Source organism: Aotus nancymaae, unplaced genomic scaffold (genome assembly GCF_030222135.1).
Source record: "Aotus nancymaae isolate 86718 unplaced genomic scaffold, 86718_ANA_hifiasm-v0.15.2.pri h1tg000006l, whole genome shotgun sequence".
Taxonomy (NCBI): domain Eukaryota; kingdom Metazoa; phylum Chordata; class Mammalia; order Primates; family Aotidae; genus Aotus; species Aotus nancymaae.
Genome location: NW_026988417.1, coordinates 6,488,138 through 6,506,167, shown reverse-complemented (window position 1 = coordinate 6,506,167; position 18,030 = coordinate 6,488,138). Strand labels below are relative to the sequence as shown.

At 40.1% G+C, this 18,030-nt stretch overlaps 1 protein-coding gene across 3 annotated transcripts in view; it reads left to right on the top strand.

Annotated features, from left to right (window-relative positions):
• KIAA0232 (KIAA0232 ortholog) overlaps positions 1 to 18,030 on the top strand; it is a 94,240-nt gene that overhangs the window by 49,221 nt on the left and 26,989 nt on the right. For all 3 annotated transcript variants that reach the window (XM_012434979.2, XM_064365587.1, XM_012434981.3), the window contains one exon: positions 3,697 to 3,834. In XM_012434979.2, the coding sequence (XP_012290402.2) occupies positions 3,697 to 3,834 (138 nt within the window). The remainder of the gene's footprint in view (positions 1 to 3,696; positions 3,835 to 18,030) is intronic.

Genomic DNA, 18,030 nt, shown 5'->3' with positions numbered 1-18,030 from the left:
TTACTGGGAGTATTCTAGATCTGACTGTTACCTGATAGGTATATTATTATTCTTAAAACTGTACATTTACATTGTATATACTCTGGTATGTGGGATAAATTCCACATTTAAAAGAAATCTGGTAAGATAGATGCCAGCTGTTGATAGTAGTTACCTCAGGGGATTTATGTTGCGGTGGAACTGACTTGTACTTTCAAAAGCAGCTTCTTACAAAGGTTGCTTGAAACTAATACATGTTTTTGATAGTTTATGAATTGATATATTTAAAATAAATAAAGCTGGCCAGGTGAGGTGGCTCATGCCTGTAATCCCAGCACTTTGGGAGGCCAAGGCAGGTGGATCAGTTGAGGCCAGTAGTTTGAGACCAGCTTGGCCAACATGGCAAAACCCCATCTCTACTGAAAATACAGAAACTAGCCAGGTGTGGTTGTGCACGCCTGCAATCCCAGCTCCTCAAGCTGAGGCATGAGAATCTCTTGAACCTAGGAGGCAGAGGTTGGAATTAGCCCAAGATCACGCCACCGCATTCTAGTCTGGGTTACAGAGTAAGACTCTGTCTCAAAAATAAAATAAAATAAGTAAAGCTAAGGATTCTCCTTCTCAAGCTTCAGGAATGACCTTGACTAACGAGATTAATTTTAGTTCTTACGATTAAATTTTTTCCATCACCATCAGGTTTAGATTTTGCGTTAGCATTTATGTTAGGCAGAAGAAAATACATAAAATTTTACACATAACCAATATGAAAATAATGTCAGAGTGAGAGTTAGTGCTAACGATAGGTATACAAATTCATATACTTCCCAGGGTACCATTAACATTTTTTGTAGGTGTAAAATGTTTTCATGGAATAGAGAAGTTTTGAATATAAATATTCCATGTTTTAAAACTGACATTTCTGCTTTTATGTTCAAATGTGAATGCATCAATACAGAGAAAACTAGGGATATGCCCTGAGTGACAACTGCCAGTTTAGGAATCATCTTGAAGGAAGAATAAAGGAATAGTGTGTACAAAGACAGAAATAGGAGGGGCCTAATGTTGTAAGATTGGAAAAGAATATGGTGAGGAGGGGGTAGTCGGAGATCAGAGTGGAACAGGCCGGCAGGAAACAGACCCTGAAGAGACTGATGTGCTGTGCTAGGGCTTCTACATTTATTTATATCCTAGAGACAAAAGACCTTTAGATCTAGTTAGCCAGCAGGACTTAATGGCATGGCAGTGGGCAGACGGGCTTGGGCCACTAAAGGCAGGGGGGTCAGTGAGGATGTCACCACTGTGGGCCGAAGAACTAGTAGGAAAAACAGGAATATAGTTAACCTGAAATTATGCTTGTTTGATTGGAACGGCTCATTTCTTAGGGACAAATAGGGGTTCTTTTGAGCAGTAGATCGGTGGGTTTATTACTGAATGCTGTCCTCAGATTCTGACTGTATCTCATTCACAAGCAACCAAAAGTTTGGCCTATATTGGCTTAAGGGGGGAAAAAGACTCAAATAACTAAAAGTCCAGAAGTTGGGCTGGCCCCTACTAGGTGTGATTCGGAGCCTCACAGTGTCATTCAGGTTTCTCTGCCTCTCTGCCGGCCTCTTCTTGTCAGCTTGGTTTTGAAGCCAGCCTCTTACAGGGTAGAGGGAGTGACGGTGAGCGTGCTTCTGGGATCATATTCTCACACACTGTCCAGAGGTCATGTTCCCTCCCTACATTCCCAGCGAGAACCATGAAATCTGCATTTCTGATTGGTCCCATGCCTCTCTCTGAGCTAATCTTTGTGGCCAAATGAATGATGGGGGTGGCATTAATCCCATGCAGACACATTGTGGTTCTGGTCATTTAGGCACTGTTAACAAGAAGGTGTGGATGGCAGGGGCGAGTGCTCAGCGGCTCACGGAGCCTGCAGTGACTCCTGATGTATTTCCAAGTGGCGTGTGCTTCTTCTCCCCTAGTTTCCAGTCTCCCTTTTGATAAAGGGAGCACGGGAAAGTCAACCAGACCTCTAGCCTTATGTGACCTCACTGTAGTGTCTAGAAAAGTACCTGCTAATAGACTATCATGCTGGGGAGTTCCTTAGTTATATCTGCTTTTGGTACTTGATAAATATGTTCTTTCTTTAAGATTGGGACTTTCTGAGTAACTATTTGACACATCTAATATTTTATGTTTATGTATAAGTAGACTTTTAATAGTACAGGATAGGAGACTAGAAGGATAACAATAAGTGAAATAGAAATATGTTGGCTCTTTGTATACTCGTTCCTTTAAAATGTGATTAACAGTTTAATGGTGTTAAATTTTGGTTAAGTTATGATACATTAACAGAATACATTAAGCCATAAAAAAATAGCATGAGGGACCTCCCAAATATAAATAAAATGAACAGAATGCAAACAAGTGTGTGCAGTATACTATTGTTTATGTAGCTTTTACTACAGATTTGATGTTTCTTTTTTTGAGACGCAGTCTTGCTCTGTCACCAGGCTGGAGTACAGTGGTGTAGTCTTCGCTCACTGCAACCTCCGCCTCCTGGGTTCAACGAAATCCCGAGTAGCACCACAGGCGTGTGCTACCACGCCTGGCTAATTTTTGTATTTTTAGTAGAGACGGAGTTTCACCATGTTGGCCAGGTTGGTCTCGATCTCTTGACCTCGTGATCTGCCCACCTCAGAGATTTGATGTTTCTTAATGAATTCAAGCTAAAATTACAAGGCAAAAGAGAACTTGTATACAAAATTTATAATGTGATAAAGTCACTCTAACAACATTGTTGAATCATAAATAATGTCAAACTGATTTATACATTTTTTATTCTGTCAAAAGTTAAAAAAAGAAGCGAAATCTCCATCCCCACAAATTTACCGTGGATAAGTTGTCCAGGCTCAAACTGCTGTTCCAGCAGCATTTTTCATACCTTGATGCACAGTGCAAAGGAAATTTCGTTATCTCAAAATCTATTTGTGTACTGAGGTTAGTGAGGAGCTTTCAGTAACTTACATTCCTCAGTATTAATCTGCAATATACTGACATGCTAGAAGGCAAATATCAAGATACAAATTTAACAGAATTCTATAAATGCCTTCTAACCAAATAATATATTCAGTTAAACTCATGCTTGTGGATTAATACCAGCATTTGGCAGTTTCCATTTGTATGAAGACATTTTCAAAGATGAAATACGTCGGCTTTTATTATAAATCAGCATTAACAGGGAATTAGGTAAGAAAAAGAAAAGACGTCTAGATGGGAAAGGAAGAAGTAAGTCCATCTCTAGTCACCAATGACATGATCTCGTGTAAAATATAGAGAAAATCCAAGGAATGAAATTAAGAAAACAACTCCATTTGCAGTAGTATCAAAAAGAATACAATACTTAAGAAAAAATTTGACAAAAGTGCAAGACTTGTGCACCAAAAACTATAAAGCATCATTGAAAGAAATCAAAGAAGACCTAAATAAATAGAAAACATCCCACGTTTGTGATCAGACTATTAAGATGGCAGTACACTCCAAGTTGTTTTACAGAATCAGTACAGTTCCTATTGGAATCCCAGCTGTCTTCATCACAGAAATAGACAAGCTGATCCTAAAATGTGTATGGAAATGCAAGGGGCCTTTTTGTGACTGAATATGTGGGGTAGGTGGAGCACAGTAGTGTCCAAGTTAGCCTTGGTCGTTTAACTTGGTGCAATTTCATTTCAGGAGAATGACATCTTCCTGGGCTGGGAAAAAGGAGCTTATAAGAAATGGGGAAAGAGTAAGAAAAAATGTTCAGATCTAACTCTAGAAGAAATGAAAAAACAGGCTGCTGTCCAGTGTCTTCGATCTGCTTCTGATGAAGTAAGTTTACCTTTTATTTCTAACACTTAAGAGAATAAAAGGGGTGTTTTAACTTTACACATATGACAACCTGACCTCCAAAAATTGGGAAAACAAACTACTTGTTTATCTTACCAAGTAACATGAACCATGTCACTTTTCCTTTAAGGTATTTTTCCATATTTTCTGAAGTTTTATAAGCTTTTATATATGTGCTACTCTTAAGAATATACACAAAAATTAATATCCTTTTTTCAATTTGACTAGTTCATCCTGTTATTACATTGTCTTTTTTCTTTTTAGTGGCTAAGTTACATTTCATCAAATAATATTTCAACAGCAGTAAAATATTATGATCTTTATTACTGGATGTTTACCTTGCTCTTGATTTTTTTTTAAAAAAAAGACAGTGTCTCTGTTGCCCAGGCTGGAGTGCAGTGTTGCAATCTTAGCTCATTGCAACCTACGCTTTCCAGATTCAAGCAATTCTTGTGCCTCAGCCTCCCGAGTAGCCAGAATTACAGGTGCGTGCCACCACGCCTGGCTAATGTTTTTGTATTTTTTAGAAAAGACGAGGTTTTCACCATGTTGGCCAGGCTGGTCTCAAACTCCTGATCTCAGGTGATCTGCCCACCTTGGCCTCCCAAAGTGCTGAGATTACAAGCATGAGCCACCTGGCCCAGCCCGCTTTTGATTTTTTTCTTATGCTATCTAGAATATTTTATGTGTGGTTTCTCCAGGGTCTGTATTACTACATTTGAATACGTTCCTAGAAGGGAATAGCAGTTCAAACACTTCAAAAGCACTATATTGGTATATGATTTATATATTTTTATTTTTAGAAAAATTGTAAGATTATTTTATTCTTTTAGCATTTCATGTGTTTCTCATGTCTTTCAGTTTCCTGAAATAAAAAAATAATTTTACAATATCTTTTCAGTTAATATTATGAATTCTTATTTTATTATTCACTGTAAGATGTAATCTTTGAGATCATAACTACTTAAAGAATTATTTTGCTTTGACTCTGCTGTTTGAGACAGTATGGTTTAAGTACCTTTATGATGCAAGGCCAAACTGAGGGAATTCTGACCTCCAGAAGCTAATTTCCTGAACTAATTGTTGAATGGTCTAGTGTTGGGATAATTGGCTTTCTTATCTTTGACAATCTGCAGAAGTTTATTCTGTCTAGGCTGCCACTGATGCAAACGGTTTTTAATGTTTGTTTGTTTAGTGTTTCCCACAGTTATCTCTGAGGCCAGGAACGTGGCTCACGCCTATAATCCTGACACTTTGGGAGGCCAAGGCGGGCGGATCACCTGAGGTCAGGTGTTCAAGATCAGCCTGGTCTAACATAGTAAAACTCTATCTCTACTAAAAATACAAAAATTAGCTGGTCGTGGTGGTGTATGCTTGTAATCCCAGCTACTCGGGAGGCTGAGGTAGGAAAATCACTTGAACCTGGGAGGTGGAGGTTGCAGTGAGTCAGGATTGTGCCATTGCACTCCAGTCTGGGTGACAGAGCCAACCCCTGACCAAGAAAAAAAAAAAATTGTCTCTGGAAGCCTGACTCCCCTGGCCATGTACTCATGATACATTGTGTATACCTCAAATAACATGGCCCTCACATCCTAAATTGCAGTTAATCATTTGACTGTGCTCACTGGGCACAAGGACTGTGAGTTACCCATCTTTTTTAATCTTCTGTTTCATAGCACAGTGAGTGCTTATCACATAAAAGATACTGATTTTTTTTTTAAATGAATCTAACATTCATTTTTTAAAAGGCCTACTCTTTTATCCAGTTCTTTTTTCTCTTCCCAGCTGTTTTCTTCTCCCTCACCTCTGATTTTTTAACTTCTTAATTTCTTTTTTTTTTTTTTGAGATGGAGTCTCACTCTCTCATCCAGGCTGGAGTGCAGTGGCACAATCTCAGCTCACTGCACCCTCTGCCTCCCAGGTTCAAGCGATTCTCCTGCTTCTGCCTCCTGAGTAGCTGGAATTACAGGTGCCCGCCACCATGCCCAGCTAATTTTTAAATTTTTAGTAGAGATGGGGTTTCACCATGTTGGCCAGGCTGGTCTCAAACTCCTGACCTCAGGTGATCCATCTGCTTTAAAAGTGTTGGGATTATAGATGTGAGCCACTGGACCCCACCAACTTCTTAATTTCTGAAGCTGCTGCTTCATACAGCATGGGATAGGAGTTTGGAAGTTACCCCTTATATATACAGCTATCTTCGGCACCATTTCATTACAACAATTAGGAACATAATTAACCTAGTTTAAGAAAAAATAGAAATATATGTAAAGGATACAGGGATATCTCACTGAAGCCAAGTGCTAGAAATATAGCAGCCTCAAGAGAGAGCTGACTGGGAATTATGTGATAGACAAAGTCACTTTCTGTAATAACCAATGTACAATCTTTCATTTGCTTCTGTATCTGAGGCGGGTCATTCCCTCTCTGTCTGAACTCTGGCTTTCTCTGCTTTAGCGCATGGTAAAGAATGGCCATTCTAGCCTCCAGCCCAGCATGACTATGGAACTGTACTGCCCAACACCATTCATCTAGAGAGAGAATCTGATTGGCTGGGCTTGAGCCAGGTGTCCACCCATGATTTGATAAGCTGTGGTAAGGAAGCAGGGCTGCCTGGAGGTTCATCACTTCAGCAGGGGTGATGTGCCCAGAGAGAACTCTGCAGAGAAAACTGTGTGGTTAAAATAGTGGATTTTTTGGTTTTTTGTTTTGTTTTAATTTAAAAAATAGGAACAGGGTCTTCCTATGTTGCCCAGGCTGGTCTTGAACTCCTGGGCTCAAGCCACCCTCCCACCTCAGCCTCTCAAACTGCAGGGATTACAGGCCTGAACCACCATGCCTGGCCAAAACGGTGTTTTCTTTATGACACTGAAGGGATTAAATTGATAATGTAATTTGTAGATGGATAAAGTAATTTAGAGCTTTTAAAGGAATTCAGAATGCAATTTTTTTTTTAACAAGTGAGAAGTTAATTCAAGTCAGTTATTTGAGCAAAATCCAAAGAAGCTGCTGAGTTACGGTCAGAAAGAAAATATGGGTAGTGCATTTCAAACTGGGAAAGGATCTTATTTCTCTTTTGGACCAAAGTTGCTGAGAAATGAGCCTAGCCTTTGACTCACGGTTGAGCTGAGGAAATGACAGGGCAGCTGAAGTCAACTGTGAAAAAAATGAAGAATATATGAGTAATGCAAGACCCTTCTCCTGTAGCTTGTTAATTTGCGTCTAATTCAAACTAGCTGAGTATGTTGTGTAATGTGAAGAACTTAGTACGCGATAGAAACAGAGTGAGGGAATGGTTGTGGCTTAAAAAGATCTTTGATTCTTTAGGTTATTGCTTTGGAAAAATGCTTTCCTTTGCCTGGCTTTCATAGGCGGGATTTTTATTTTCGACTCCAATAAAGCATATTTGTACTTTCTTGCTCTTTCCTTCTCATTTTATATAAAAACAAAATTGTTGGATTACTTTTTCCAAACAATGATTTTTAAAATTTTAACAAATTAAAATTAGTTGAGGAAGTGAATGTGCCAGGCATGACCAGATGCTCAGTCATTACTTATGGAATGAATGAAGAGAGTCTTCAAGTCTCAGTCCCTGCTCCAGAGCCACGTGCTGTTGTTTGTGCATCAATCTATAGATCCCTTAAATCAGGTGTCCCCAAGCCCCTGGCCATGGACAGGACCGGTCCATGGCTTGTTAGGAACTGGGCTGCACAACAGGAGACGAGCAGTGAGCAAGCATTCCTGCCTGAGCTCCGCCTCTTGTCAGATCCGCGGTAACATTAGATTCTCGAAGGAGCACAAACCCTGTTGTGGACTGAAGATGTGACGGATCTAGGGTGAATGCTCCTTATGAGACTCTAATGCCTGAGGTGGAAGTTTCATCCCAAACCCCATACCTGTCTGCTGGGTCTGTGGAAGAATTGTCTTCCATGAAACCAGTCCCTGGTGCCCAAAAGGTTGGGGACCACTGCCTTCAACCAGCTCACTGGCCTCTTGGGGAGTCAGTGAAAAGAACCCTCTTTAATGATTGCCTGCTGCAATAAAAAGAATCAATGTGTGGTAGTTTATGAATGGTAGGCCATCTGTGTGTCCCCTGAGTTTCTTTTTATAATCTGTCTATTGGCTTCAATGGAAAGAAAGGAGCAAAGAGGACCTACATCGAAAATTATAATGCAAAATTTTATTTTATGTTTTTGTCATGAGTGTTTGCATATAAGTATGCTCATTTCCTGAGGATCGTCATGTTGGTGGTACTGTGTGTGCTATGTTTTCCCATCTAGTCCAAACGCCCTCTTAAAAGCGCTTCTCAGTACAGCTCTTTAGACAGTCACTACCAATTGGTCACAATTAAAAACTTAACAATTCAACTTTATAATCTAGTAGGTTTATAATCTACTAGATTAAAATGCTAATGGCAATTACAAGACAATAATATAGGTTATATTATTATATTAGATAAAAGTGTAGGTAGGAAGTAGTGGTGTTACGCATTACATGTGAGATGAATTAGTTTCTCATTATGTCCATGTGTGTATGTGACTGTTACAGTTAACAATGTGAATTGTTTCTATAAAAGCATCCGTGGTTATCAGACTATTCACTGGTGTCATGGTATGAGGACAATGGCTTCTTCTCTGACTTCACTTAGGTATTTGTGATACTCCACGGTACCTCCACTTTATCCTGTAACAATTTGTACCCCACATTATAGCATACCTCTTGGCCTGCTCAGCTCATTATTTTATCTGAGCGACATTGCCAAAAGAGAAGGGCAATTCACTTGTGTCAGAATTTAATTTTTATACATTGATTAAAGTTTGGCTGTCCCCATGCAAAAGTTGGCTGAGCAGTTGGTGAATATTTCTCCAGGGAATCATGACCTTTGATGGGCTTTATTGATTGTTAGGTCCCAGCTGGAAACTGCCCTGGCTAATTCCCTTTCATTTACATATGCAAATAATATGCAAGTCTCTGGGTGTTCATTTTTGATAAAATATTTTGCATTTGCTCTGATTGCAGTTAGTAATGGGGTCTGTAAAGAGGAATGGTATTGTGAATCAATCATAGGTAATTCAACCCTCCCCCAGATGCATATATTTTAGGTGATTATTATCCTAAGCTGTCTGTTTATTCCTGTTATCAGTGGACATGGCATATACCTGATATTTGTTAAATATATGCAAACCACTCTTCCTTTCACCCTTTAAAGAAATATGAAAGAGGACTGGATGCAGTGGCTCACGCCTGTAATCCCAGCACTTTGGGAAGCTGAGGCGGGTGGATTGCCTGAGGTCAGGAGTTCAAGACCAGCCTGGCCAACATGGTGAAACCCCATCTCTCCAAAAAAAATACAAAAATTAGCTGGGTGTGATGGCACATGCCTGTAATCCCAGCTACTCAGAAGGCCCACCAGAAGAATCACTTGAACCCAGGAGGCAGAAGTTGTAGTGAGCCAAGATCACAGCACTGCACTCCAGCCTGGGCAACAGAGCTAGACTCTATCTCAGAATATTTATTTATATTTCTATATATTTCTATATATAACTATATATATACATACATATATATGAAAGAGAATTTTGAACCATGCCCCAATTATTGTTTTTTTGAATCCTCAAGTTTATACTTGGTTCTTTTTTCTCCATCCCCAAAGTAAGGACTTTTTTATATTGTTTGGTTCTAATAATTATATTTGTTTTATTTTTATTGAGCCACTTAAAACTGAATCAAAGCTAGTACTTTATCTCCCACTTTGAGGGTGGTTAGAAGATCAGTAACTTAATGAGGCCCTGTTTGGGGAGTAAATAAAGTTAAAATGCAATGATAACTCTTCGTAATACCACCCTTTGGGAGTTATTAGTTTTGAAAGTAACAGCACTGCAGCTTACCCTGGGTGACTGGCCAGACCTATTGTTATTTACAGAGCCTTAGAGAGGACTTATGTCCTAATTAGAGTGGAGTCTTAAATTCACTTGCTTATATTCTCACATTCAGCTAAGTCTACCAGTAAAATTGTTTTGCCAGTAAAAGTACAGAGTACATCTTAGTATTTTGTATATGCATTATTTATATGCTGTACAGGGATATATGTACAAAAAAACATGTAAAGTATTTCATGGCAGTGTTTACCTTCAATGTTAATTTTGAATGTATACAGTTGGCCCTTCATACCCATGAGTTGTATATCTGTGGATTTAACCAATGGTGTATCAAAAATATTTGGGAAAAATGGATGGTTGTGTCTGTGCCGAACATGTATAGACTTTTTTCCTGTCATTATTCTCTAAAAAATACAGTATAACAACTGCATACATAGCACTTACATTGTATTAGGTATTACCTGTAATGTAGAAATAATTTAAAATATACAGGAGGATATGTGTAGGTTATATGCAAATATTATGCCATTTTATATAAGGAACTTGAACATCCACAGATTTTGGTATCCTTAGGGGGTTCTGGAACCAATCCAATATAGGGATGAGTAAATACTGTGTCTTGACACGTGGACTGTTGAACCTCACTTTTTCTGGGTAGTACTAAGAGAATCAATACAATGATAACATTTACTGAGCACTTAAAATGTGTGAGGTGCCTATCTGAATGCATTATGTGCATTGCAAGAAGTGATGCTGTGCTCTCTCTACAGGCCAGAACCCCCTGAGAAGAAGCCAGTGGTTACTAAAGCTGAGAATGCTCACAGTTGTGTTATCACAGGCAGTCCTGCCTGAGGAAGCCTAGGTCCTATCTCTGTGTGTATACAGGTGGCGCTGGAGCTGGAGCATTTGAGGAAACTTACCGGCCATACTAGGAACTTGGGCTTTTCCCCTGAGCAGCCGTGAAGTGTTAGGGTTTGGAGAGGATTAATGCAACCTGGCTTAAGTGCCAAACAGATGCTGATCAGACCACACTGGTTGCTGCACTGAGACTAACTAAACAGGGTGAGTGAGCTGTGCTGGAGGGAGGGCAGACCAAGCACCCAGTGAAGATGCAGTTGTGGGGGGTCGAGAGGGCAGATGGCTGGGGGATTCTGCATCTGTTTCTGAAGGTGGAGCTGACAGGATTGGATATGGGGTAGAGATAAGGGGAGGAGATAAAGAAGACAGCCAAGGGTTTTGATCTGAGCAACTGCAAGAATGTAATTCCCAGCCGGGTGCGGTGGCCCATGCCTATAATTCTAGCACTTTGGGAGGTGGACCTCAAGATCACTTGAGGTCAGGAGTTTGAGACCAGTCTAGCCAACATGGCAAAACCTTGTCTCCAGTAAAAATACAAAAATTAGCTGGACATGGTGGCACGCGCCTGTAATCCCAGCTACTCGGGAGGCTAAGACAGGAGAATCGCTTGAACCCAGGAGGCAGAGGTTGTGGTGAGCTGAGATCGCATCATGGCACTCCAGCCTGGGCAACAGAGCAAGACTCTGTCTCAAAACAAACAAACAAAAAATTGGCTGGGTGTGGTGGTGCATGCTTGTAGTCTCAGCTACTTGGGAGGCTGAGGTGGGAGAATCGCTTGAACCCAGGAGGTGGAGCTAAGATCATGCCACTGCACTCCAGCCCAGGTGACAGAGTGAGACTCTGTCTCCAAAAAAAAAAAAGTAATTTTCATTTACTAAGGAAAAAGAACCCAGGGAAGGAACATCTTTGTGTTATGAATAAAGATTAACATATGAGATGCCTCCTAGGGAAAGCTAAGTGAAGATTTTTGAACAGGCAACTGAATAAACAATATGCATATCTAGGTTTGGTGAGGCAGAGTGGTTTGTGAGGAGTGGGCATGAAATGGACTATTTTATTTTTGTTTATCTAGCCCAGATCTTCTGTTCTCTTTTTAGAAAAGGTAGAAAATTGGAAGTTTTTGTACAGGAAATTTTCAGATCTTTCAAATATTGAAAAGTGAGAATATGAGAACAGACACAGAAGTGGAAGGGGCTGCTGCAAAAATTTGAGAGTGAGGCACTGTAAAATAGGCACGCGTGGCGTCAGGGGCCGGGGTATGAAAACAGTTTGAGAGTTTGAGGAGCAAAAAGGACTAAAGAATGACACAGTGAATCCCCATGTGTCCGTTGAAGCTGAGGAAGCCGGGTGTTTGGAGCACAGCTGGAGACCCATGTGCTGACTTTCCTCCTGACTTTCCTCGTCATCCCTGTCAGGTTACCACTATACCCAGCTTCGTGTTTGTCTTTCCCATGCTTATTTTCATATATTTACTAAATATTGTTTGAAGGTGTATACAATACACCTAGCATGATTTTTCATGTTCTTAAACTTTCTATAAATTTTACCATACTGTATATATTTTTATAACTTCTTTCAGTTAAAAGTTTTAAATTTTTATCTATATTGATAACATGATTTATAATGTCTTCATTCCTAAACAGTTGTCCATTGTGAACTATATAACACTTTATTAATATTCTCCTGGTAATGGGCCTTTCAATTGCTTCCCATTTTGAGCTGTTATAAAGAATGTAGAAAGGAGGCCTGGTGCAGTGGCTCACGCTTGTAATCCCAGCACTTTGGGAAGCCAAGGCAGGTGGATCACGAAGTCAGGAGTTCAAGACCAGCCTAGGCCAACATGGTGAAACCCTGTCTCTACTAAAAATACAAAAAAATTAGCCGGGTGTGGTGGTGGGCACCTGTAATCCCAGTTACTTGGGAGGCTGAGGCAGGAGAATTGCTTGAACCCGGGAGGCGAAGTTGCAGTGAAATCGCGCCATCGCACTCCAGTCTGGGCAACAAGACTGAAACTCCGTCTCAAAAAAAAAAGAATGTAGAAAGGAATATTCTTATACACTTATCCTTGTGCTTTTCTTGCATGTATGCTTAGGCATCACATTACTAGATCAAAGTCATTGTTTTTTTTAACTGTTACAGCTTTACAGACTGGAGTATTTGATGAAAGCTATGGACCTTAACCAGATGTTCTGTTTAAACTTTTCTTATATGAATTACTTTGTTACATGTTTATTAGTGGCCTCCTTAAGAGTTCATGCTTCCTAGATTAAAAATACTTAGTCTAAGTTCTGACTGTTCTTAATTGAACCATGAGGTAAAACAAATAGTATCCAGACATCAACTAATAGCCTTCTGAGCGTCTGTACTCAAATCTTCAGAAAGTTTATTTGTTAGCTATCTAAAGAGAAAAGAAACTACCATTTCCATATGAAAGTAAGAAACAGGACTTTTTTTTTTTTTCGCATATAATAAAAAATAGTCTGCCTGGGCACTATGGCTCATGCCTGTAATTCCAGCACTTTGAGGGCCTGAGGCAGGTAGATTGCTTGAGCCTGGGAGTTTGAGACCAGTTTGAGATGGGGTTTTGCAGAAACCATATTTCTATTGGGAAAAAAAAAGAGAGAGAAAGGAAGAGAAAAGGAAAGAAAGAAAGAAGAAAAGAAAAGGTATGGTGGCACATGCCTGAGTCCCAGCTACTTGGGAGGCTGAGAAAGTGGGAGCATCACATGAGCCCAGGAGGTCAAGGATGCGGTGAGCTGTGATTGCACCACTGCACTCCAACCTGGGTGACAGAGCAAAATCCTATCTCAAAAATTAAAAAAAAAAAAGGCAGGGAGGGGTGTGCCTAAATCAGTAAGATGCTGTAATGAACTGGGAAAATTGAAAGACTTAATTCAAGTTGAAGTATTTTCCTTTTTTTGTAAAATGATGAAATAGAGGCTCAGAGAAGTTAAATAACTTGTCCAGCTTCACACAGCACAGCAGGTCTCATGAGTCCAGATCATGTTCCCTTTATGTTACATCAGTCTGCTAAAGAGTAGGGTTACCTTTTTCTAAGCCTTGATTGATCATGTTGTTAAATCATTATTTATGACAGGTTGTATTCTTTTTGTTGCAAATTTTAACTTTCTTTTCTCCAGCATTCTGAAGAATACATAATCTGTGCCCTAGATCATTTTTGAAGATATTTATCCATTGGATACTTCTCTCCTACTCTGCATCATTTTCTAGAGAGCATATGTGCTTGAGAGCTAGAGGCAGACCAATTTTTGTAGACCAATTTTCAGTGTTCAAGCATGGGAATCACAGCTCACATACAAGGGCCTTGGCAGAAACAACTTTTTATTTGGGGAAGTTTTCTTTTTTTTTTTTAACTTTGTATTACTTCTGTGGCTATTGAAGGCACGAGTCTGTGAACCCTGGTATATATATTCAGTCATCTCACTTGTTACTGTTTTGTTTATTTGCTTAACATTAACTTAGTTCTAAATTTTAAAAGGATTTTTAAAACTTTAGTTATTAAAGTGTGGAATTGATCCTTTGCTTTCCAGTAACACTGTTTACTATGATGGCCAGTAGTCAGTCTGTCAGTATCTAGTTGGGTTTCTTACCACTGATCTTCCAACTCTGCTTTAAAACTAAAAACTAAGATCTAAAAACTGTAAAAGAGCTCCGTGTGCAGGGTTGGGCTGAAAATAGTGTTTGAAAGCCTTTGCTTCAGTTACTGCTGCATGACTAAGTATCCCGAAACTTAGTGGCTTGTAACAACTATTTTATTTACTCACAATTCTGTGAGTTAGGTGGGGCTCCACTGGGAGGTTCTTCTGCTGTTCTTGCTTGGAGTCTGTGCAGCTTCAATCAGATAGCAGGCGGAACTGAAACATCCAGGATTGCTCTTCTTATGTGACTGGTGCTTCAGCAAGCATGGCTGGGAGCTGTGACCTCTCCCCACATGGCAGATGGAGAACACTCAGAAGGTAGCATTCCAAGAGGGCATCTGTCACACTCGGCAACATCTTACTGTGAAACCTGGTCACTGTGGGAGGGGCAAACCTAGGAGCACTTGCTGGGATGCACAGTTCATTGGGGGCACCAGAGTAACAGCCTTTCCTCTGACAGTTACTTTCTGGAGAGATTAAGTATACAGGTTCTGGACTTTGGGATACCGGGCATCCCTGCGGGAAAGCATGAGACACCATAATGAAAACTGGGGACTGATTCCCCCTTCCCTTTCTGCTGCCTGGCTGACAAATAGGTTTATATTCCAAAGATAGAAGTTGGAGGAGTAGCCGGGTGCTGTGGCTCACACTTGTAATCCCAGCACTTTGGGAGGCTGAGGCAGGTGGATTACGAGGTCAGGAGTTCAAGACCAGCCTGGTCAACATAGTGAAACCTCATCTCTCCTACAAATACAAAAATTAGCTGGGTGTGGTGGTGGGTGCCTGTAATCCCAGCTACTCGGGAGGCTGAGGCAGGAGAATCGCTTGAACCCGGGAGGTGGATGTTGCAGTGAGCTGAGATTGCACCACTGCACTCAAGCCTGGGTGACAGAGCTAGACTCTGTCTCAAAATAAAAAAGTGTGGAGAATTTCTTGATGAAGAAGTTGCTGTAAAGAAGAAAGATTTGAGGGATGAGATGATATCTTAAAAATTATAACCATGATAATAGAAATAAAAAACTCATTAGACTGTTTGGAAGACAGAAATCTTCCAGAAAGTAGAACAAAAGATGAATAAATAGGAGACAAAAGAAATTAGGGGACCAGTACAGAAAATTCAGTAGCTAGCTATTAGGATATGTGTCTATAATACTAGCACCCTTTTCCGGATGTTGAAACTGAGGCTTTGATAGATAAATGATTTACGTAGGGTCATGTAGTTAACCCTAGGGTGAAATTTAGAACCAGACCTTTTTGACTCCATTGAGCTATGTGCAAATAGAACAGGCAGTTAGTTAACTGACACTGAGTATCATGTAGGTTAGTAATCACACTATGGCAGCACCTGTTTGGCATTTAGGGAATATCCAATCTAAATGAACTCTCCATAAAAGATAAGCCTGCAAGATGATTAATATGCCACAGAAAGCTTTGAGTATGGAAAGGAGAGATGAGGCAGAATCAGTCAGATTGCCCTTGTTTACTTTATACTTAATAGCAAAGGTCCAAGTTGAAAAAGATGGGAAGTATGGAGACAATGGAGAAATACTGGAAATGTCATAGGGATGGGAAGTGATTGGAATTTGTCAGGGAACAAGGCTCAGTCTCCATCATCATGTAACTCTTCAGCCCCACCCCACAGCCAGGAGCAGAGAGTGTAGCAGTGGCAAGAACCTAGTATTGGTCAGAGTGAGAAGGAGCAGGCTGTGAAGTCCAGGAAGAATCCACAAGGGTTCTGGTGGTATGCATCAGTTTATCTTTTTACTCCTGCAACCTCAAAATCAAGTCAGAGCAAAAATCCATTTTTAAAGTGATGAATCAAAAAACGAGATTGTAGAAAATTAAAGACGTACAAAATCTAGAAATAACACCAACGTTTACGTGAGTAAAGTGACAGGGACTCTGGGTGCCTCACATGTGCCATGTTAGTTTATCTTGCTGAATCTTGGGAAGGAAGTGGTGGCGTTCTTGGGTTTGGAGAGAGGAAGTGGCACATACACCCTTTGCTGTCCAGTGAATGTAACAGGGCAAGAATTCAGACCCAGGCCCGCATGACTCCAAACCCAAATACATTCCACTCAGTCCTCTTCTCAGAGAAATTAGAGTGATTATCATGTAAATCTCGGGAGGGCAGGGGTCCTCATAACCATTTGTTCACTGGGTAAGTGAATGGTAAACCAGTGACTGGCTGGCCATGTATTCTGAAGGTTGCTCACTGAGCGCGTCCTGAAACTTGCCAGTGTCTGTGTGTGGCTCACCACTTTGCAGATTTGGAGTACATAATTTGGATTTCAGAGTGCTCTTAGGTTTGCAGAGTGTTTTTACATGTGTTGGATACTGGAAGGCAGGTGGGTATTATCCATTTTACAGTTAGGAAAAGCAATTTGTGAGTTCAGTGGTGGAGTGGTAGCATTTTTTTTCACCTATAGCTTGTGTTCTCTTAGAGTTGTTAGTAAGATGTAACTTAATCTTTCTTTGTTTTTAAAGATACTGTAGGCTCTCAAAATATTATTGAATGGCCTTATGGATATGATACACTACTGAAATTTGATTATTAGTATTTTCTGATGGTTTATATAATAATTAGGAAAGTGAATAAAAATTTCTCATTAAAGCTGTAAATTAACACTTTGAAACACCTGCCAGGAGACAACAAAGGGTGATGACAGCTTCTGCTGTGCCTCTATGCTTCCCACCTTGCTGTGATGGTGACCCAGGGTTCTCATGGTTTTTTTTTTTAAGATGGAGTCTTGCTCTGTCCCCCAGGCTGGAGTGCAGTGGTGCAATCTCAGGTCACTGCAACCTCCACCTCCTGGGTTCAAGCAAGTCTCCTGCCTCAGCCTCCCAAGTAGCTGGGATTACAGGTGTCTGCCACCACACCCAGCTAGTTTTTTGTATTTTTAGTTGAGGTGGGGTTTTACTATGTTTGCCAGGCTAGTCCTTAACTCCTGACCTCAAGTGATCCACTTGCCTTGACCTCCCAAAGTGCTGGGATTACAGGCATGAGCCACTGCACCTGGACGATTTTTAAAAAAATATATAAGATGCTACAGGTAGTTAAGAAAGTAACACAAAAATCTGGTTGGTAGAGCTTGCTTTTGCACACAGAGTAAGGAGTAGGATCTTAGTTTATTTTGCTGTTTACACATGAAAGCAAAAAAAATATATGTTTATATATGACAGCAAATATATATATCACATATATAGTATACATATTTACTCATATATTAATAAATGTATAAGTATATATGTAAATAATTTCTAAGACAAAGCATGAAAAAATATGTAGTCACTAGGTTGTAATGACCATTCTGATTAAATAGGACCCCATGTTAGAGCATTGGAAGATGTTTAATAAGCGATCCCTAGAGGTTCAGTGTTCTTCTGCATTAGAGACTAGCCCTGAGTTTAAAAACCTAGTGACATAGGCTTGCTGTACAGAACAGTATGCAGTGTGTCAGCTGACACTGGTGTTGGTTTCACGATCTGAAAGAAATGGAATATAATTGCCGTCCTTGTCACACCTTGAGCATGATGGTAAGCAGATGCTTTCTGGTGGAACTGTGTGTGGTTGAACAGTGTTATGACTATTATCTGCCATGGTTTTTAAGAGTGTTTTTAAAGGTAAGGGCAGCTCTTGTCTGGCCTATTTTTCTATCTTCCTTTTAAAAGCTGTGGTATGATGTGGACAGAATGTAACTCTGGATGTTTGTAATTAACTGTTTTCATTGTAATCTGTTTCTTGCTACTCAAACTGTGTAACTGGGGGATTTCTTATTTAG